Source organism: Podarcis cretensis (genome assembly GCF_951804945.1).
Source record: "Podarcis cretensis genome assembly, chromosome: 17".
In the NCBI taxonomy this organism is placed as follows: domain Eukaryota; kingdom Metazoa; phylum Chordata; class Lepidosauria; order Squamata; family Lacertidae; genus Podarcis; species Podarcis cretensis.
This window is the reverse complement of record NC_137187.1, coordinates 3,661,550-3,683,536: the sequence shown is the minus strand read 5'-3', so window position 1 is coordinate 3,683,536 and position 21,987 is coordinate 3,661,550. Positions and strand designations below refer to the sequence as shown.

Here is a 21,987-nt window from a genome sequence, read left to right as displayed (position 1 = left end):
ACTGACTTTCCGAACTCCCTCAGAAGCCAGTGAAGGGAAAACAATGTTGGGGATCAGTTGAGCTGAGCGACAGTCCCTCACCGCTCACCCAACCAGCTCCCCAAGGCTTGCTGGCCCTGGTCCCATTTCAGGGATTGGACAAAATCGTGGCAAGCCCCAGGATTCCTTTAAGGGAATTCCCTTCAGCACCATTGGAGGGGCAGGCCCAGCCTATTCTGACCCCTCCTCCACTAGCTTTTTATAACCAATGCCTAACCGCAACCTTACAAGTTGTGACGAATTGCTAAGTAGTAGGCAAAAAACAAGTGGCATCAGCCAATCAGCCAAATGGATAAAATTCCTACTAGGCCCCTGCCCCAATGGCAGACAACCCCATGACAGGCACAGCAACGTCAACCGGATCACAGGGCAGGCAGGCGGGTGATCCGAAACACTCTGCGAAAGAGAAAGCAAAAGCAGTGTGCCCCCAATATTTATAGCCTTTGGTCCCACCCACCCAATTTGAAACATGCAATTTTCCCCAGCAACCCAGTCAGCCAATCGTTGCTTCAGGCAATAACCATTAACCTGCCTGGCAACAGAGGATTGGCCTGGCGGCCCCCACCGCAACACGTGCTCTCATTTTAGGGAGAACACGCTTTGTATGAAACAGGCTCTGAAGAAGCTATATAGCCTGTCCTGTCATTCCACTGAGAGACCAGCTTCAGTTTCATCAGTGCCCAACACCACCTTGGATTTAAACCCCAGTGCCCATGTGGCTTCTGAAGGTTCAGTGCCACCAACTATATGTGCCAAACTAGCCACCAAGTGAGCTTCTAAATAACTTAAAAAGTATAAGATCCCAGCACACACACAGGCATTCTGCATGGGTCTCAGCGGAGCCTAAGCTCTGGGGAAGAGGCATGCAAAGGACTGTTCCTCTACTCCACCCCGTGGTACTATTAATCCCAGTTCCTTTATCTTGGTTTCATATGCCTTTCATTTAGGGAGATAACTTGCGATGGTAGGCTTGACTTCTCCTAAAACTCAGGAGAAGTTGGAGGAGACTCTGGAGAGTCCCATGGACTGCCAGAAGATCAAACCTCTCCATTCTGAAGGAAATCAGCCCTGAGTGCTCACTGGAAGGACAGATCCTGAAGCTGAGGCTCCAAGACTTTGGCCACCTCAGGAGAAGAGAAGACTCTCTGGAAAAGACCCTGATGTTGGGGAAGATGGAGGGCACAAGGAGAAGGGGATGACAGAGGACGAGATGGTTGGATAGTGTTCTCGAAGCTACCAGCATGAGTTTGGCCAAACTGCGGGAGGCAGTGGAAGACAGGAGTGCCTTGTGTGCTCTGGTTCAGGGGGTCATGAAGAGTCAGACACAACTAAACGACTAAACAACAACAACAAAACTCAGGATGTTTCTCCTGTCAGGAAGGCACACCAAGATATATGTCCCTTTTGTCCTTTTATATCAAATACTATCCTTAGGATTCAGGACAAAAAAAACCTTAATTCGTTTAGATTAACAGACAGGTGGGATTTCTCTGTCTCTCATTCACACACACACGTACATGTACACTGGATACTCCTTAGTGAGTTCACCTTTCTGATTTATCCAGACAGGATACCCCTACCTCAACCACTAGATAGGCTTGGCAGTATCAATTTGGCAGTAACCTTTGTCATTTTCTTTGTGACATTGTTGACCCCACCTTAGCACCCTACACTGTCAATGTTGGCTTCATCACAACCATCCACCATATTGTGGCCACCTCTGGCAGTTTCTCCAACTGTGGTCCCAGTTAATATATGCTATGACTGCAGCATCAGTACTACTGCATGTGCTGTCACATCGATCTGATGCAACCTCTTGCAACCACTTCACCATAGTAGCTCCTCCAGAGACCACAGCTCAGCTTCTCAGCATTCACCTTCTTTACATGAATCTGCCTTGTGTTCCGAGGGAGCCACTAAATTCTTTGACTGTGACCAGTGTATTGTATATGCGACCCAAAACCAATCACTCTACCAGAGCATTAAAGTGTTACTCAGAGAACATCCTTCAGGTAGCATAGGCTCTGAGCCAAAACTGCAACAAGCCTCTCCTGTGATCCATTGACCTGTGTTCCAGTTTGTTTCAGCAAAAACAGCAGTACCATTAGCCTTGATTATGCTCCCAGTTCCCATGCAGGGAACTAGACAGCTTTGAGATAAACTCTTGTACCTCCTTTCCATTACAGTGATACCTCGGGTTACAGACACTTCAGCTTACAGACGCTTCAGGTTACAGACTCCTCTAACCCAGAAATAGTTCCTCGGGTTAAGAACTTTGCTTCAGGATGAGAACAGAAATCGTGCTCAGGCGGCACGGCAGCAGCAGGAGGCCCCATTAGCTAAAGTGGTGCTTCAGGTTAAGAACAGTTTCAGGTTAAGAACGGACCTCCGGAATGAATTAAGTACTTAACCTGAGGTACCACTGTATTTTGATTTGACAAACTGCTATGTTTGTTTGTTTGTTGGTTGGTTGGTTGGTTTGTTTGTTTGTTTGTTTGTTTGACGCCCATCTGGCTGGGTTGCCCCAGCCACTCTGGGCAGCTTCCAACAAGTTAAAAACATTAAGCACAGTAAAAAAATCAAACATTACAAACTTCTCTATACAGGGATGCCTTCGGATGTCTTCTAAAAGTTGTGTAGTTCTTTATCTCCTTAACATCTGACGGGAGGGCGTTCTGCAGGACTGGTGCAACTACCAAGAAGGTCCTCTGCGTGGTTCCCTGTAATCTCACTTCTTGCAGTGAGGGAACCGCCAGAAGGCCCTCGGAGCTGAACATCAGTGTCCAGGCTGAACGATGGGGGTGGAGGTGTACAGGGCCGAGGCCATTTAGGGCTTTAAAGGTCAGCCCCAACCCTTTGAATTGTGTTTGGAAATGTGCTTCCAACAATGGGGACAGAACATATCCAGCGTGGCTAGTAGCCATTGATAGTCTTATCCCCCAGGAATTTGTCTAATCCTCTTTTAAAGCTGCCCACATTGAAGGCTATTATTGACTTTTGTGAGAGTGAATTCCATAGTTTAACATGCTATATACAGAAGTACCTCCTTTTCTCTGTCCAGAAACTTCCAACATCCAGCTTCATTAGATGGTGATAGTATTATGGGAGAGGGGAAAAACCCTTTTCTCTATTCCCCTTCTGCACCCGTGCATAATCTCTTGCCATGTCCTCTACCTATTTTCTAAACTAAAAATCTCCTTATGTGGCAGCATTTCCTCATAGGGGGGAAAATACACACAAAATACATGTGACTTTCTTTCTCAACACTATAACTCCCTTGCTATCAGTCATGTTTTATTCCTCGCCAATGCTGGTTTCTCACACATTGAACTTTCAAAATTGTGCATAGCTAGATTAATACTTCCTGTGGGGAAATGTGCCAAACTTTTATGCTATACTCAAGGAAAATCAAAAGAAGCTTTTAAAAGCTAACCTTCACCTTTCAAAGAGACTGTTGGCACAGCCTGCCATGCAGCAGAGTATCACTCAAAGGCAATTTTACTATCTGGACAAAGGATGAAGGGCACGAAGACCTATTCTAAATTTTCAGGATGATAAGTTATTTATCCAACTAAGGGAGTTTCGGGTGGTCTGTCTTGCTGAGATCTTAACACTCATCAGCAATTCAACATGATTGAGCTCTGTGACTTCAAGGTTGCATAGTTTCCTATTACTGCACCGACATAAAGGTAAAGGTAAAGGGACCCCTGACCATTAGGTGCAGTCGTGGCCGACTCTGGGGTTGCGGCGCTCATCTCGCTTTATTGGCCGAGGGAGCCGGCATACAGCTTCCGGGTCATGTGGCCAGCAGGACTAAGCCGCTTCTGGCAAACCAGAGCAGCGCACGGAAACGCTGTTTCCCTTCCCGCCGGAGCAGTACTTATTTATCTACTTGCACTTTGACGTGCTTTCAAACTGCTAGGTTGGCAGGAGCAGGGACCGAGCAACAGGAGCTCACGATTTCTGTTCTCCTCCTGAGGTAAAGTTCTTAACCCAAGGTACTACTTCCGGGTGAGCGGAGTATGTAACACAAAGTGTTTGTAACCTGAGGTACCATTGTATCTGTTTTAAAGTAACCAAGTACAGTGGTACCTCGGGTTACATACGCTTCAGGTTACATACGCTTCAGGTTACAGACTCCACTAACCCAGAAACAGTACCTCAGGTTAAGAACTTTGCTTCAGGATGAGAACAGAAATCGTGCTCCGGCGGCAGCAGGAGGCCCCATTAGCTAAAGTGGTGCTTCAGGTTAAGAACAGTTTCAGGTTAAGAACGGACCTCCGAAACGAATTAAGTACTTAACCCGAGGTACCACTGTAGTGCCAAATCAGAAATTTAAAAAGCAAGTTAAAAGTTAGTTTTCTCTCTTTTTTTTAGATGAAGCAGAGGAGGTTGTTCGTGGAATTTAATTTATTTGTCAGATAGCTCAGTGGGTAGAGCATGAGACTCTTAATCTCAGGGTTGCGAGTTCGAGCCACATGTTGGGTAAATGATTCCTGTATTGCAGGGGGGTGTACTAGATGACCCTCGGTCCCTTCCAACTCTACATTTTTATTACTCAATGACTCTAGCTCAGGGGAGCGCCTTCCTCCGCTCAATGTCACCTGCTACAGATTGCAGACACCAGCTCCCCATGTGGCCAATGCTAAAGATTTCTCTAAATATTTTTGCCTAGGTATTACATATGCAGTTTACCATATGACATATTGTGTGTCGTGTCCTCTACCCAGGGGTTGCTGCATATGCAAAAGTGCTGATCTCTAGGGATTTTCTTAAATCTCCCTTCCAGAAAATTGAATTTCATAGTCTGAAAATACAGGGCTGTAAGTGCTTGGCAAAGAAAAAGAAGTTAGCTCTGCCAAGTATTTCTTTTTCCCATGGTATGATTTTAAGGTGGGGAATGTATTGGAACAACTGGATAAAGTAATGGCATCCAGGTCCTCTTCCGAAAGCAGATTTTAGAGCTACGCTTTAATATTTCAGTGGTTAAGTTGGATTTTGGCAGCAAAAAGGCCTCTGGATCAGGTCCACATTTTCTCAGTAATAATTTACTATTAGCTTATCGAGGAGTTTTGGGAGGATGAGCAAGATTGTTCTACTATACACAATCTGATCGGTTCATTTTCTGAGTATCTTGGTTTTTAAAAATAAGACAAAATAGCCCTCAATATGAAATATGGCAGCAAGGCAACAGAGTCTCACAACCATTCCTTGCACCTGTGGTCCAGTGAAGCGTAGGGATGATAATTTAGAACAATAGGAAGCAAAAAAGGGGTCCCATTAGAACCGTGAACAAATTTCATACATTTAAAGATTCCATTCATATTTATTTCACTATCAAAAATCAAAATTACCCAAATGGGATTAATAATAATAATAATTTATACCCCACCCATCTGGCTGAGTTCCCCCAGCCACTCTGGGCGTCTCCCAATCGAGTGTTAAAAACAATACCACATTAAGTATTAAAAACTTCCCTAAATAGGGCTATCTTCAGATGTCTTATTTCCTTGACATCTGATGGGAGGGCGTTCCACAGGGCGGGCGCCACTACCGAGAAGGCCCTCTGTCTGGTTTCACTATTTGGAATGGTTTTATTAATTACATGTGGGTAATTCTGGGTTTCCCCCCCATAATGAAATAAATATGAAAATTATATTTAAATTATAATTTATTCTGTTGGCGGCAGCAAATCTTGCACCTCCACCACAATCTTGCAGCTGGTGTTGGGACACCAGTTGCACCACCCTAGTTACTTTGCTGAACAGATATCAGTGGCAGCCACACATCACCCATAATGACTACCTGATAGAGAGGACCAGCTTCCAAATGACTAACTGCACACCAGGCCATATTATCAATCAGTTGACTATTTTCTGTCTATATATTATGTATGATATATTCAGGGAAGAAACCACTGCTGACTTCACTGATACAATCAGGAGAGCCAGTGTGGTGTAGTGGTTAAGAGCAGTGGACTCGTAATCTGGTGAACCGGGTTTGCTTCCCCGCTCCTCCACATGCAGCTGCTGGGTGACCTTGGGCCAGTCACACTTCTCCGAAGTCTCTCAGCCCCACTCACCTCACAGAGTGTTTGTTGTGGGGGAGGAAGGGAAAAGGAGATTGTTAGCCGCTTTGAGACTCCTTAGGGGATATCAAATCCAAACTCTTCTTCTTCTTCTACAAGATTTCTGACCTTTCCCTGCTAGGATCCCTTAGACAGAAGACCGAGTCTGCAGTACGCAAAGCTCTACCGATGGATATGATCTTGAGATGCATTCTTGTTTCCTTTGTCCTGGGTAAGTTCTCTTCAGCAGGCACACATAGTGCCAGAGTCACCAACACACATGTTTTGCTTTGGCTAGAAATATAATGAAAGCTGAAAAAGCAAAGCGAGCTAGCTGTGTTGGTCCACATAGGAACCATTTCCATATGACCCATTTCCCCCCTTGCCATGGCCCATACTGTGTTCTTATTGTTGCTGTACATTGTTACTACAAAAAAGACCTGCACACCTTTTTACTATATTGCACTGGATTGCTGGGATCAATATCTCCTGCTCACAGAAGGCTGCCTTCTCTTGGTAACAAATGGGGGGGGGGGGGGGCGGCAAAAATAGCAGAGATTTTCAGGAACAGATTTAGTAGTTGTTGTGGTTCCAGAGACTTGGGGTGACCCATATGGTTGACAGTGGTTGATCTACTGTAACGCTGACTTCAGCACTCAAAAGCAAGTTTTCATGCTGGCCGCAAATCTGGTCAATCTTTTGGTTTAAAACTAGACGTAAGAGCTCCTGCAGAAATTAGAATTACTGTGGCAGTCCTTTGTACTCCTATTTATTCTGGGGGTTGATCAAATTCTCAGTATTAAATCCAAATTGATGCATTTTCTAGTGACACTTGAGTGACATAAAGAAACACTTAAATAAAAGCTATTAAGAAAAAGAGAACATAAATGCAAGCATATACGAAAATGAAGGTACTATGAAGTCCAAAGATGGTGTTCAGATTGTAAGCTTTGGGTCGGGAAACCCCAGAATTCAGCACGGAGGGGAGAATTCTGTTGACCTGTTTTTGTTTTTCCATGTGGTTTTGTTTTTGTGTTTTTTAAGCCTGTGTGTCTTTCAGGTGTGATGTTTCATGTGAGTGAAGAGCATTACATAGATGCTACGTATGGGCAAGAAGTTACCCTTCCTTGCCAAGTTGATACAGTTAACCCAAGCGTTCTAGTGATCTGGAAATATAAATCAGAAATAATAATTAAATATCTGCATGGACAACTTTTAAAAGGTAAAAATCCAGTTGTACCATTCATTATGCGTTTAAAAGAGGGAAGGCAGAACCTTTGCTCTCTGATGAAAAGCTTTAATTCTCTGTGACTCCACTTCTTTCAAAGGTTCCTCCTCATCATCATCATCAGCAACATACTCATTAAAGAATGCAGATAAAGGGGATTACTCTTTAACTATGAGAAATGGAAAGGAAGGACCGTATACATGTGAAGCGCATGGGAAAATAAAAACTACTAATCTTAACTTGTGGAGGGGTGAGTGGTGTGATACGGAGAAAGAAGAAAAGTTAAATGTCAACTCCTTTTTCACCTGTCCCATCTTCCTGCACTTCCTTGGGGGAGAAGGGCAGGGAAGAGCCCTAGATAAAAACAATTAACCTAATAAGGCTTTCTCCCCCCCTTCATAGTAAAAGGACCTTCAGATGAATACCTCCTGGAGGGTGACATTACACAACTGGAACTGTCATCCTTGGACACGTCTACCCAGGTTGAGTGGTTTGGCCCCAACAAGTCAAAAATAACGAATAAAAAAGCACGATGGACTCTACAAAATAAAGATCGGAGGCTGCAGATAAAGGACCTTAAAGCTCAGGAGGACCAAGGGACCTGGGAATGTGTCATTATTCGTAGTGGGCTTCGCATCACCCATGATGTCAAAGTGATAGGTAGGAAAAATCACTGACCTCGTCGGTTCTTTTCCTTGTAGAAGAACCAACAACAACAACTACTGTATTTTTGGCTCTATAAGACTCACTTTTTCCCTCCTAAAAAGTAAGGGGAAATGTGTTTGTGTCTTATGGAGCGAATGCAGGCTGCGCAGCTATCCCAGAAGCCAGAACAGCAAGAGGGATTGCTGCTTTCACTGCGCAGCAATCCCTCTTGCTGTTCTGGCTTCTGAGATTCAGAATATTTTTTTTCTTGTTTTCCTCCTCCAAAACTACGTGCGTCTTGTGGTCTGGTGCGTCTTATAGAGCGAAAAACACGTTATATTAATGTTACGTGGAGGAGGAAGCGGGAGGAGTGTGCCCCATCCCTATCCCATTTGTTTCCTTCCACAAGTTGGAAGGTGGCCATCTGCATCAGGGAGCCTACGTGAGCAGAAAACCAGGGTTATAAAATGCATCAGTAGCCTACCCTAAAAAAACAAAACCTGCTTCCCTACTGCAGACAGTCACCATCCACAGTGATGGGGACAACCTGAAGAGGTCTTATGCATCATGGTTAATTCTGCCAAGTTGTACAACATTATAAAGGGAAGCGTAAAAGATATTGTAGTGACTGTGTGATGCTTCCAGGCCGTCCGAGTTAAAGGCTGGAATCGCCATCATTTGTTCAATCACTTATTTTTATGGATAATCTGGAGGACATTGTTGCCAGATCATTTTCTGTGCACACCCCACTTCTTCTCTTTTGACAGTTTTTTTTTTTTTTGCAATAAAACTCAGTTGCATAACCTCTCTTTCCGCTGTGGACAAGTAAAAAGTTTTAAAGGCCTTTCAGGAAACTTGTACCTTTAATGGAAAGTTGGTCCTGCAAATTCCTTGCTTCTTGTTGACTGATTAATACTGGGTGGGGGGTTGAGCAGCACTTTCATTGTCCCTTGAATAGTCTTTCTTAATTACTCCAGTGCCAGTTTCTGTTACCATCTGGCCCCCTTGCCTTTACATGGTGCATTTGCCAAACTTTGGAGAAGAGATCTTTGAGTACTTGATGGTGATGATGCAGCCCCTTTTTCATTTTCATAGCTTTTTCTTTGCAGAGTCTACTTCATTTAGGGAACCCAGAAATAGGTACACAAGTAAGGCCTTTCTAGAATTCTATAAGGGGAAGAGAGTTTCTCCCTACTCTTTACTGAGGAAAATGGAAATTATTTATTCCTGTTTTTTCTGTCTTAAAATCAGGTTTTGCTAATTCACTGGATGGAGATACAAGGTATGCAGCTGTTAATAGCACAGTTGTCCTTTCATGTGAATTGAACATTGACTTCCAAGATATTCCAAAGAACATCCTAAGAAACCCAGTTTTGAGATGGACAAAGGATAACAAGACCATTGTGGAGGCTGACTTAAACAATTTTAACAGTTCCCTACTTCAGCAAACGATAGACAAGGTCCAGTCTGAGCATGCTGGAGAGTACAAGTGCAGTATTGCGTTTACACGGAGGAAATTGAGTAAGACCACCCGCTTGGTAGTGATGAAAGGTAAGAATAAGCCTCGATCCCTTTGTGTTATGGTGTAAACAAGGACCATAACACTGCTTATATCACACTTGCAAAAACTATCCCATCTAGACCTGGTGAAACTTCTGGTTGAAAAACAGAAACAATTCCCGGGAACTCTTAAAACTTTGGGCAAAATAGATGTGAGGTCAAAAGAAACAAAAACTCTGAAGCAACTGAAGGGTGCTTTGATTTGGATTGGAATAACGGCACTGGGAGAGAGGGTGTTTTGATGGTTTGGTCAGCCCAGCCCAAGGCAGTTTGCTGCCTGATTGGTTTGGTGCTGTTTTGTGCTGCAGACCCCACCTTCCCTGCTGCCCCACCCCCCAACAGAGTAACTGACACTCAAACCGGGGTCACAAGTAAAGGGTCAGAAATTGGCTATTGGCTGTCCAGCTGGCATAGGCTTCCCGACCATTACCTCTTTCAGTGCCTCTGGCGGGATGACTTTGTTAACCCGTGGGTAGGAAAAATCCATGCCAAACTTCTGAGCATCGGAATTTCCCCAGCGGACTCCTTAAAGATGAACCTACGCTCAGCCAAAAGCCTTATCGAGCAAAGATTAGCCGACATTGATAATCAACACAACCTCTCCATGGGTGGGGGTGTCTGTTCCCCCAGGTATCACGGAATAACCCCACCACTTGGCCTTCCATCATACATGTCATCTCTTTCATCTGTACCACACCGACTTGCATTTATTCGTGCAAGGTTCAATGTTTTCCCATCGAACCTGCTGAGCCACAGATTTTCCAAGGGTTTGGTGTCTCCGCTATGCGAGTGTAACGGGAAAACAGTTGAATCTCTTCCACATATAATGTTCAACTGTCCCTTACATAGCATAGCCAGGACTAAATTCCTGGGTCCTGCTTTACTGCGCTTGGTTGGCAGGCCCGTTGAGTCACATGCCGCACTGCTTTTGCAGGACACAGACCCTTCTGTAACTCTGCAGGTGGCGAGATTCCTGAATGCGGTTATTTCACACACAAAAACCACCAAAAAAACCCCACCAAACAACAACAACAACAACAACAAAAACTAATCGGACAGTTATGATGAGAGTGCATGACGGATCTCGCCTCCAGTTTTCCTTTCTGTGGACCGTCCTTTTTGTGAACCGTCCCCTGGATCTTTGCGGGCCCCAAGCTGTTATTTGTCACTGCTCAATGACCCACCCTTGCATCGTGGTGTTCCCCTTCTGTTGTTAGATGTATTGGTTTTTTATGCTTCTGTGCTTTTATCTTTGTACATATTTTATGGGCTAATAGCCGTAATAATAAAGTAATAGTGTAATAGTAAAGGGTCAGAAACACAACCTCATCTGGTTGACTGCAAACCAGTGCAAAAAGTAGAGCACTGCTTTGGTACTGTTTTGTTCCACACTTAAAAGTGCCTCCACTTGTGTGTTTGGAGGGTAGCAAAAGGACCCAGGACCATATGCCAAACCAGGATATAAGCTGGTGCCCAAAATATGGACAGTGTACACTGACTTCCTCTGCACTGTGGCCCTCTAAATAATAATAATAATAATAATAATAATAATAATTTATTATTTGTACCCCGCCCATCTGGCTGGGTTTCCCCAGCCACTCTGGGCGGCTTCCAACAGAGATGAAAAATACACTAAAATATCACATATTAAAAACTTCCCTGAACAGGGCTGCCTTCAGATGTTTTCTGAATGTCAGGTAGTTGTCCATCGCCTTGACATCCGATGGGAGGGCATTCCACAGGGCGGGCGCCACCACCGAGAAGGCCCTCTGCCTGGTTCCCTGTAGCTTTGCTTCTCGCAGGGAGGGAACCGCCAGAAGGCCCTCGGAGCTGGACCTCAGTGTCCGGGCAGACCGATGGGGGAGGAGACGCTCCTTCAGATATACTGGACCGAGGCCATTTAGGGCTTTAAAGGTCAACACCAACACTTTGAATTGTGCTCGGAAACGTACTGGGAGCCAATGTAGGTCTTTCAAGACCGGTGTTATATGGTCTCGGCGGCCGCTCCCAGTCACCAGTCTAGCTGCCGCATTCTGGATTAGTTGTAGTTTCCGGGTCACCTTCAAAGGTAGCCCCACGTAGAGCGCATTGCAATAGTCCAAGCGGGAGATAACCAGAGCATGTACCACTCTGGCGAGACAGTCTGCAGGCAGATAGGGTCTCAGCCTACGTACCAGATGGAGCTGGTAAACAGCTGCCCTGGATACAGATTTGACCTGTGCCTCCATGGACAGCTGTGAGTCCAAAATGACTCCCAGGCTGCGCACCTGGTCCTTCAGGGGCACAGTTACCCCATTCAGGACCAGGGAATCCTCCACACCTGCCCGCCTCCTGTCCCCCAAAAACAGTACTTCTGTCTTGTCAGGATTCAACCTCAATCTGTTAGCCGCCATCCATCCTCCAACCGCCTCCAGGCACTCACACAGGACCTTCACCGCCTTCACTGGTTCTGATTTAAAAGAGAGGTAGAGCTGGGTATCATCTGCATACTGATGAACACCCAGCCCAAACCTCCTGATGATCCCTCCCAGCGGCTGCATGTAGATGTTGAAAAGCATGGGGGAGGGAACAGAACCCTGAGGTACCCCACAAGTGAGAGCCCAGGGGTCTGAACACTCATCCCCCACCACCACTTTCTGAACACGGCCCAGGAGGAAGGAGCGGAACCACTGTATGACAGTGCCCCCAGCTCCCAGCCCCTCAAGACGGTCCAGAAGGATGTCATGGTCGATGGTATCAAACGCCGCTGAGAGATCCAGCAGAACTAGGAAACAGCTCTCACCTTTGTCCCTAGCCCGCCGGAGGTCATCAACCAGTGCGACCAAGGCAGTTTCAGTCCCATGATGAGGCCTGAATCCCGACTGGAAGGGATCCAAATGGTCCGCTTCTTCCAGGCGTGCCTGGAGTTGTTCAGCAACCACTCGCTCAATCACCTTGCCCAAGAATGGAAGGTTTGAGACTGGGCGATAATTGGCCATCGTGGCCGCATCTAGAGATGGTTTTTTAAGAAGTGGTTTAATAACCGCCTCTTTCAGCGGGTCTGGGAAGGCTCCCTCACGGAGGGAAGCATTCACCACCCCACGAAGCCCATCGCCCAGTCCTTCCCGGCTAGCTTTTATAAGCCAGGATGGGCAAGGATCCAGGAGACAGGTGGTTGACTTCACTCGTCCGAGCAGCCTGTCCATATCCTCGGAGGTAACAGCTTGGAATTGATCCCACACAACTTGACCAGACAGGACTCTAGCACTCTCCCGCCCCGGCCCTGCTCCCACGGTGGAGTCTACTTCTTCCCGAATCTGAGCGATTTTATCTGCAAAAAAATTTGCAAAATCATTGCAGGAGAACATGTGGCCCGTACTGGGCCCCGATGTTACAGGTGGTTCCGCTAAATTGTGAACCACCTGAAAGAGTCTCCTGCTGCTGTTTTCTGCAGATGCAATAGAGGCGGTGAAGAAAGTCTTCTTCGCCGTCGCTATCGCCACTTGGTAGGCTCGACGTTGAGCTCTAACCTGTGTCCGGTCAGATTCAGAATGGGTTATCCGCCACCGGCGCTCTAGCCGTCTCAACGATTGTTTCATTGCCCTCAGATCCGTGGAAAACCACGGGGCTCTCCGGGCTCCATGCAATCGGAGAGGGCGCTTCGGAGCCAAACAGTCAATAGCCCTGGTTAATTCCGCATTCCAGCGGGCCACCAGGGAATCGGCTGAAAGGCCATCAACATGGGATAAAGCATCCCCTACCACTCTCTGGAAACCATTTGGATCCATTAAGTGGCGGGGGCGGACCATCCGAATCGGTCCCACCTCCCTGCAGAGGGGATGGGTCGCAGAGAAGTCCAGTTGCACCAGGAAGTGATCTGACCATGGCACTTCTTTCGTTTCACTTTTACTTAGTGTCAGATCACCAACATCCGTAGAGGTAAACACCAGGTCCAAGGCATGTCCGCGGCTATGGGTTGGGCCAGACTTATTCAGGGACAGCCCCATGGAGGCCATGCTTTCCACGAAGTCCCGAGCGGCCCCTTGTAAGGTCGTGTCGGCATGGATGTTAAAATCCCCTAGGACGACCAAGCTAGGTGTCTCCAGGAGAACATCCGCCACGACCTGAAGCAGCTCGGGCAGGGAATCCTTGGTGCAGCGGGGAGGTCGGTACACCAAAAGGAATCCTGTACTGCCCCTATTGCCCAACTTCCAGAACATGCACTCAGAAAACTGGGTCTTCCCAATAGGACGCCTGGTGCAAACTAATGACTTCCTAAAAATCACTGCAACCCCCCCTCCCCGCCCACAAGGCCTGGGTTGCTGTGCGTAAGAGAAACCTGGTGGACAAGCAGCGGCAAGGACAGGCCCATCTGCTTCATCCAACCAAGTCTCTGTTACACATGCCAGGTCAAGTCCTCCATCCATGATCAAGTCATGGATGGCAGTGGTCTTATGAATCATTGACCTGGCATTGCACAGCAACACTTTCAGGTCATGTGGGTATCCCTTGCTGATTCTAGTATTCATCCGGTCAGGACCAGACCCGGAGGCAGGGATAGTCCTCAGACAACGACTAAACCTGCCTCCTCTGTAATGACATGGTCTGGTCTTAGCGTAACTCCTCCTCCTACCCGTGATCACTGAGATCGGTTGTCCCAGTGCATCCCCCCCTGTGGAACATGCCCCAGCCATTTTGTGGGCTGGGGCCCACTCCCCGGCAGCCCTGACCCCTCCCCTTAAGAACAAAATAACCCCTTCAAAAAACAACAACAAAAAAGCAACAACACAAACAAAACAATACAAACAAAAAACAATAAAACTTATAAAAATTACAAAAACATAAAATCAAACAAATTCCCAGGCCCAATAAACATCCACCCCACCCCACCCCACCCCACATACAAAAAATAAAAGCCGATTGAGCTGTAGCACCTCAAGTCTGTGTGTCGATCCAAGTGTTTTTGCCTTTCCATTGGGAGGAAGCCTTTCTTGTGAGTCAGGCAGCCTAGAACCTTAGATCATAAGATGAATGTGTCTCTTGTAGCAGTGAGCATCTCCAGCATGGAGGCTTGGCATTCTCTCCTGAGCTTTGTGGAAACAGGACCTCTGTGAACGTTCCTTTCTTGTCTTCCCTGCAGCTTCTGCTGACCGCCCTAGACTGGATTCCAAAGAAAATGTGAGCCTCTGCTGTCATGTCTCTGCTCCTGATCTTTCTATGGCTCAGCTGTGCTGGAATAATAGGCGTGACTCGCCCAAATGTGAAACTCACCTTCCAGAGGGCAAATTTTGTTATGAGACCAGAAGTGCAGGGGAGTGGAAGTGCAGCCTCATGGTGCAGGGCGAAGAGAAGCTCAGTATGATCTACTTTGTGGGTATGTTGCGTGTCAAGACCCCGCAGCCACCCCCTCGTTGGAAATAACTCACGCAAGGACACAAATATTAGGTTTATGTTATTGGGCAAATTTTGGCCACAACTTTCTTGAAATTACAGAATGTGAGCAGTATTGGCTTAGGCATTGATTGGACCTGACTGTATCTGACTCCTGCCCATTGTGCAGGAAGTCCAGTAAGGGTAAGCCACCAGTAGGGGGAGCCCTGTCAATGCAAACCAACTCAAGCTCCCCCTGGTGTTCCCATTGGGGTCGTGTCAAGGCCCTAGCCCCCAGCCGGGCTTCAGACTAGATCAACACCCCCGGATTCCTTTAACGGAATACCCTTAAGCATGGAGGGGCAGGTGATGGCCACACCTCCCCTCCCCCACACAAGTCAAACAGTGCCTAACCGCAACCCTAACAAAGTTGTGGTGATTGCTACGAGGTAGGCGAAAACCAAGCGGCCAGTGCCAATTTGCCAAGTGGAAAAGTTCCTACCAGGCCCCTCGGACAACCAAGGCGACCAACCGAAGTCCATAGCAAGGTCATTGCCTAACCTGCAAAATAGGGAGGGAGGGCGGGTGATTGAGGAAGCGAGCCAAACGGCTCCGGCCACGCCCCCCCGGCTAGCGGATTGGCTGGCCGGGCTCTGACGTGGCCGGGATCCCCCAGGCAACAGGGGAGAAAATCCCCTGCCCCCGGTGGGGAGTGGGTGGCCATGCGGTCCACCACAACTCCTCCCCACTGGGAAGTGGAGCGGATTTCCAGAAGTGGTAGCCATGGCAGCCCATTGCAGCAAAAACCACAAGGTCTTTTCACTTGAATGATGTAATACATTTAGAATGGCATTTGTTTTCGTAGGCCAAAGCATACATCATCAGATGCATGTGGCTTTGGTAATTTTCAGCACAGTGAGTTTTTCTCATGGTAGACCCAATGAAATTGATGAAGTTGGGTCCATTGATTTCTACTCTGGGCAAAACTTTGTTGACTACCACCCTGTATCATTTGTTTCCATCCTATATTATTTATTTCCATTTCATATGTGTATCCTCCTCTCATCTCAACTCTCCTTTTTGCCACAGATGAGGCCTCAACTGTGTCCAATTCATTCTCACTGACTTACATAGCCATTGGAGCTGGTGTGATGTTGCTGCTGTTGATCATCATAGGAGTGTGTGTGTTCAGTTGCAAAACTGTTAAACAGAAAAGGGTGAGTGGATATGTGCTTATAAATGGAAAGGGGAGGGGGAAAATACTTGTACATACAGAAGTCTGTGGAAGAGAACTTGGAAGAACATAAAACTCTGCTTTATTTTTTGGCAGCAAAGAGCAAGGAGGATGGCTCAGGCCAGGCAGCACCTGCTTGAAAAGAAGACTTGTCAGTGTCATAAGTACGTACCAGAGCACTCAGCAGATACCCTGCATTGACTTAAAGGAGGACCCTTTGTCACTTATAATTTTCCAAGTCTTCCTCAGGGAGAGGGGACTAGGAGTCAACAAGACCAGCTGATGACACTTGTTATTCTCTACCAAGAGAGAGAAGAGACAAGACAGATTAAAGAGAACAGGGTTATCTCTCTTTTAATACCACCTTTAGCGGTTTTGTTTTGCAGTAATGAACCAAAATGAAAATAGCCTCAAAAATGATAAACAAGCTCTCAGCATCACCAGTTAAAATTTGTCCTCTACCCCATTAATCACCTGAAGTTCTACTTGAATAGTCTACCAGTTAAACCAAGTAAAGCTTGCATGAACATGAGAATAAGGGCTTGACCATATGTGAGCATTATTTAGCTGTATATCCACTTTCCCCCTCATTCAAATTACACTGGCGTGTTCCATACCCAGACATACTTGAATTTGTATATGAAGAGCAACTTCTGCCTCTCCTGTTCATTCCAGTAGCATCTCCTTTTGGGGTTTGTGTCTGCCTTCTAATTTGTTAAATCTACTATCATGATTAAGTATCAATAGGGCATGTTCACAGATATCTGTGCAATATCTGGTGTATTTTCTTCTTCTTTTGATATCTTGGTTTTGCACAAAACTAGAAAAAGGTTCAAGCAAACCACCTTAAAAATTTGACCTGATTTCTTTGACTTTTCTGGTTTGGTGCAAATCCTAGGGATCAAAACAGTGAAAAACGGTATGCTCCTCCATGTGTGTAGCAAGGATTTTTGTTAGGGAGGGCAGACTTTTCGTGGGGGGAGGCAGATTTGTATTGATTTTTAGTGATGTGGGAAGCAGCTCCCCCCCCCCCGGCTATCCCCATGTGCTCCCCCTTTCAGGAGTGCTGGAAATAGTTGGGAGCACAGCCATAAAAGAAATGGAAGCAATTGTAGATTTTCAGCACACTTCAGATTAATTTGCAATATCTAGTGTAGAATTTTTTTATGTGGTTTGCTTATGCATTTTTCTGGTTTTGTGCAAATCTGGAGGGTCAAAGGGGGGAGAATATAGTTCAGAAGAGTGCTGCAAATAGTTACAAGCATGCTCAGAAAAGAAATGAAAGCACTGAGAAAAGTAGTGCACATGGAAAGGGGAGCAGCAGAAAGTGGCAAGTGATCCACCTGGAGTGGTTTAGAGCCCAATTTTCCCCAATTTATCAGATTATCCATGTATAAGAGAAATCTGAATTTACAAGGGGCAAGCATCAAATCTGGTGTTATTTCAGAGTAGGATTATGTGAGCTACACAGATTAAATGGGAAGGCAAACAGCTGCAAGCACACAGTGAACTCCAGTGTGGACAAGCCTTTAGTCACTTGTGTCCATATACAATTAGAAGACAATGCAAGGCACTTCCATCAGAGGCTAGGTGATCAATTACTCTTCACCAATTTTACTCTTTTTTGAACTGCATTGTACAAATTGTGCACCTCACATTGCAAAACCAAGTGCATTTATCCACATGAAATCTCAACCAAATGTGCCTCCCCATTTTCCCAGTCTTAACAGCATGCTATGTTTTTTCCTGCTATATCCTGGTGTAAATCTCAGGGAACTATTTATTTTTTCTCTTACAGGGACCTGGCAAATGATTACTACCATGCCTGAGGCAAGAGGGCACCTGTAGGCTGTCACTGTTTTGCAGGTGGGATTCATTGGCACATCAGCAAATTTAGCTTGCCCAGTTAAAGTGGATTTGGGCCTTTGTGCAAAACAAATCCTCTTTTTAAAAATCTGGACTTTTTGCAGGAAGGAAAGTGACGCACTGGAATGTGATGCACTGGAATGCATAGCGTAACAATTGCTTGGCTTGAAATTGTATAGCCTCCATGCAAACTGATCAGAATGAATACTGGAAAAAATTGCCAACATCATGCAGCTTCCGTGCAACCAAATCAGGGTGGAAACATTTCACCTGGAAGCAACAAGAAAGGCAAATGTGCCATTGACACCCATTCCATGCTAGATTGCTATTGCCTTCATTGGGTTGTTGTTTTTCAATGCCTTGCTTTGTTCTTTTTCTCCTTTGTTCCATATCTCAGCATGCACTCCTGCCACAGCTCTAGGTCGAAGACACACATGCCGAATGTAAGAGTCATGTTTGGATTATCTTGTTGTAATGTTCTCCTAAATTAACGTCACAGACAGATACATAAAGTGAAAGGCTTCAGATAAGTTCAGCTGATCCTCACCAACGATGCCATTCAAAATTCCTAGGTGTGTGCAGGCAAACATTATACATATTAGTTAGAACTGCTCACAAATCTTGGAGTTTCATCCCCCCCCCCCAATTTTGTGAAGAAAAATTAATGAACTGCTTAATCAAATAATCCCCTAAGTGGTGTATTTGTATGCAATATGTAACAGTGATCAACAAACCACTGAGCCTTGGGCTTGCCGATCGGAAGGTCGGCGGTTCGAATCCCCGTGACAGGGTGAGCTCCCGTTGTTCGGTCCCTGCTCCTGCCAACCTAGCAATTCAAAAGCACGACAAAGTGCAAGTAGATAAATAGGCGCCGCTGCAGCGGGAAAGTAAACGGCGTTTCCGTGCGCTGCTCTGGTTCGCCAGAAGCGGCTCAGTCATGCTGGCCACATGACCCGGAAAAACTGTCTGTGGACAAACGCTGGCTCCCTCGGCCTGTAAGGTGAGATGAGCACCACAACACCAGAGTCGTTTGTGACTGGACTTAACTGTCAGGGGTCCCATTACCTTTAGGAACATGAACAGATTTTTTTTTTTTTTAATGTATAAGCAGGTGAACGAAATGTCTTGGTAGGTTTGCCAAAACAAAAACAAAGCTGCCATACCCTATACCGCCAAGACGCTCTGTGACTTCAGAGCAGCTAAACCAATGGCAGCTGGAAGGGCTATGAGAAGCCTACCTACTTAAGAAGCATTTTTTGATATCAGAGTAGATCAGCCACACACTGGTGCACCAACGTCTTCTGCAGCTCAGCAGTTGTGACTATGGATCAGTTACCGTATTTTTCGCTCTATAAGACGCACCAGACCACAAGACGCACCTAGTTTTTGGAGGAGGAAAACAAGAAAAATAATATTCTGAATCTCAGAAGCCAGAACAGCAAGAGGGATCGCTGTGCAGTGAAAGCAGCAATTCCTCTTCCTGTTCTGGCTTCTGGGATAGCTGCGCAGCCTGCATTCGCTCCATAAGACGCACACACATTTCCCCTTGCTTTTTAGGAGGGAAAAAGTGAGTCTTATAGAGCAAAAAATACGGTAATTGCAACAGGGAAGTTTATAAACATATGGTGACACCGACCCTCTGTTGAAAAAACCTCTTATCTCACTTATTCTGTATATTTACAGTATACTGGCTATTCATGTATCAATATACTGTTGTGTGATTGTTTTAAAGTTAATTGCATCTCTCTGTAGTCATCATTTATCCTTAAGCTGTACAGCATCAACTTCTTAGACTCCTGCCGATAAGGTAAATGATTCTCCACCAACCACCATCCTGACGGAAACAGGACAACAGAATATTCTAAATATGGAAGCACTGTGGCCTTATATAATATAGCATTATCGTGCTTGCTTTTTATATCCAGTCCCCTTCTTAATAATCCCAAACACGGCCTTTTTCAGTGCCGCCGAACACCAACTTGACATTTCCAGTGAGTTTTCTGATTTGACCTCAGGATTTATTTCCTAAATTGTAAAAGCCAGCTCAGAACCCATCAGCATACATGTGTATAGTTGGCATTATTTGTCCCAGCATGCTTTAATTTGCTGGATTTCATCTGTCATCTTTTTTCTCAGTCATTCAGTATGGAGATATTCATTTGGAGCTCATCCTCACAGTGTATTTTGGATATTTCTGTCTCCAGTACTGTACTTTGATGTGACTGTTTCTTCCGTTGCAAAATCCTTATTCCTTGTCTAGCCCACATTGCTCCCAGGCGTTTCACTTTCTCTCCTTACCGACCTCACACATCCCCCCCCCCAATTTTTATGGCTTTTCCAACAGGATTTGTCACAAAACCAACAAACTCCTGGTACATGTTGATTTAGAGGGATAATGCCAAGCCTGGTATTTCCATCAATTAACTGCTCTGGAAAACAAAGGTTCAGTACCACTAGGCTCTCCTTCCAATTGCCCCCTTTTCAACCCCTCCCCAAAAGCGTTACTGGTTTCTTGCCACCCCTTTCCACACTCCTTCATCCCCTCACCTCAGCTTACCTAGAGAAGATTTTACCTTTGTTGGACTTTGCTACATTATCTGGTACCAAAAGAGATATATATCTTTTTGCATATATGCAGAAAGAATCAGCCTGGAAAGACTGCTGGTTGGGAGAAAGCTTAAGGCTTATTAGTCACAGCAAACAAAGCCATTTTAAGTAAAGATTTTACATGTGGCCAAGATGGAACCAAGAAGTAAACACTAGCGCATGCTAACATGGTGGCTCTCAAACTGTTCTCTCTGGGCCACACTTTCAGAATAAAAAATTGCTCACGCCACACATTTTTTTAATTGATAAGAAATACTACTTTATAATATGGCCATGGGACATCCAGAAAATATAAAGCAATGAGAACATGAATCATTCCCTAAAATATAATGATAAACGAGCCTCTTACATACCTTCAGTATGTAAACTCAGTGAGAGGTGTGAGCTTGATTTTGCCCAATAATCTCATTCATAAAAAATATTTTGATACTATACTACATTATGGTGCTGGAGGAGACTCTTGAGGGTCCCATGGACTGCAAGAATATCAAACCTCTCCATTCTTAAGGAAATCAGCCCTGAGTGCTCACTGGAAGGACAGATCCTGAAACTAAGGCTCCAAGACTTTGGCCACCTCATGAGAAGAGAAGACTCCCTGGAAAAGACCCTGATGTTGGGAAAGATGGAGGGCACAAGGAGAAGGGGACGACAGAGGATGAGATGGTTGGATAGTGTTCTCGAAGCTACCAGCATGAGTCTGACCAAACTGCGGGAGGCAGTGGAAGACAGGAGTGCCTGGCGTGCTCTGGTCCAGGGGGTCATGAAGATGCGGACACGACTAAATGACTAAACAACAATGTACTACATTGAAATGCTTATGTTTCTTTGATTGTCCTTGAATCTTCCCCCCACACGTGCCATCCTCTCCTGCGATGCCACTGCAGCACACCACACCCTTTGAGAATCACTGTGCTAACTCATTCTGACTGAACTTGGAGATGAAGCAGGAAGAAAGTAAAGCCTGAAAGGATCTACTGTGCTAAGAAGTACTTACTAAAAGAAAATGAATTGGTTGCCTCTCTATCTAGCCACCTTCGGCATCCTCTGCTTCAGGTAACTGATTGCAAGTGTTGTTGCCTTACTCCCCAGGTAAGGTGGATTGGAAGTGGCAGAGTGGAAAACATGATAAGATCGGAAGGTCCTGAAGAAGCAGGCAGCAAAAATATAATGCATTACTTTGCGTCCGATCTGCAGAGAATAAGTTTGCACAAAGATCCACCCGTTTCAGGAGCTGCATATAATAATGATCAAGAGTAAAAACATACTGAAAGAGACCATAAGGGCTGGCACAGCATGGATTGTATCCTGCACCATGCGAGGGAATGGCAAGTAAACCAGCCAAATTAACCTTCTTAGCTTCACCGTTGCCACCAAGCAGATCTCTCCCACCAC

At 45.6% G+C, this 21,987-nt stretch overlaps 1 protein-coding gene across 1 annotated transcript in view; it reads left to right on the top strand.

Annotated features, from left to right (window-relative positions):
• Window positions 1-16,338, top strand: part of LOC307206855 (T-cell surface glycoprotein CD4-like) — a 29,056-nt gene extending 12,718 nt beyond the window's left edge. The window contains exons 2-9 of the mRNA XM_079960299.1: window positions 6,249-6,338; window positions 7,167-7,328; window positions 7,435-7,584; window positions 7,737-7,994; window positions 9,231-9,530; window positions 14,659-14,892; window positions 15,978-16,105; window positions 16,219-16,338. Coding sequence (XP_079816425.1) covers window positions 6,296-6,338; window positions 7,167-7,328; window positions 7,435-7,584; window positions 7,737-7,994; window positions 9,231-9,530; window positions 14,659-14,892; window positions 15,978-16,105; window positions 16,219-16,323 — 1,380 coding nt within the window. The 5' untranslated portion in view covers window positions 6,249-6,295 and the 3' untranslated portion in view covers window positions 16,324-16,338. The remainder of the gene's footprint in view (window positions 1-6,248; window positions 6,339-7,166; window positions 7,329-7,434; window positions 7,585-7,736; window positions 7,995-9,230; window positions 9,531-14,658; window positions 14,893-15,977; window positions 16,106-16,218) is intronic.
• The last annotated feature ends 5,649 nt before the right edge of the window (window positions 16,339-21,987 follow it).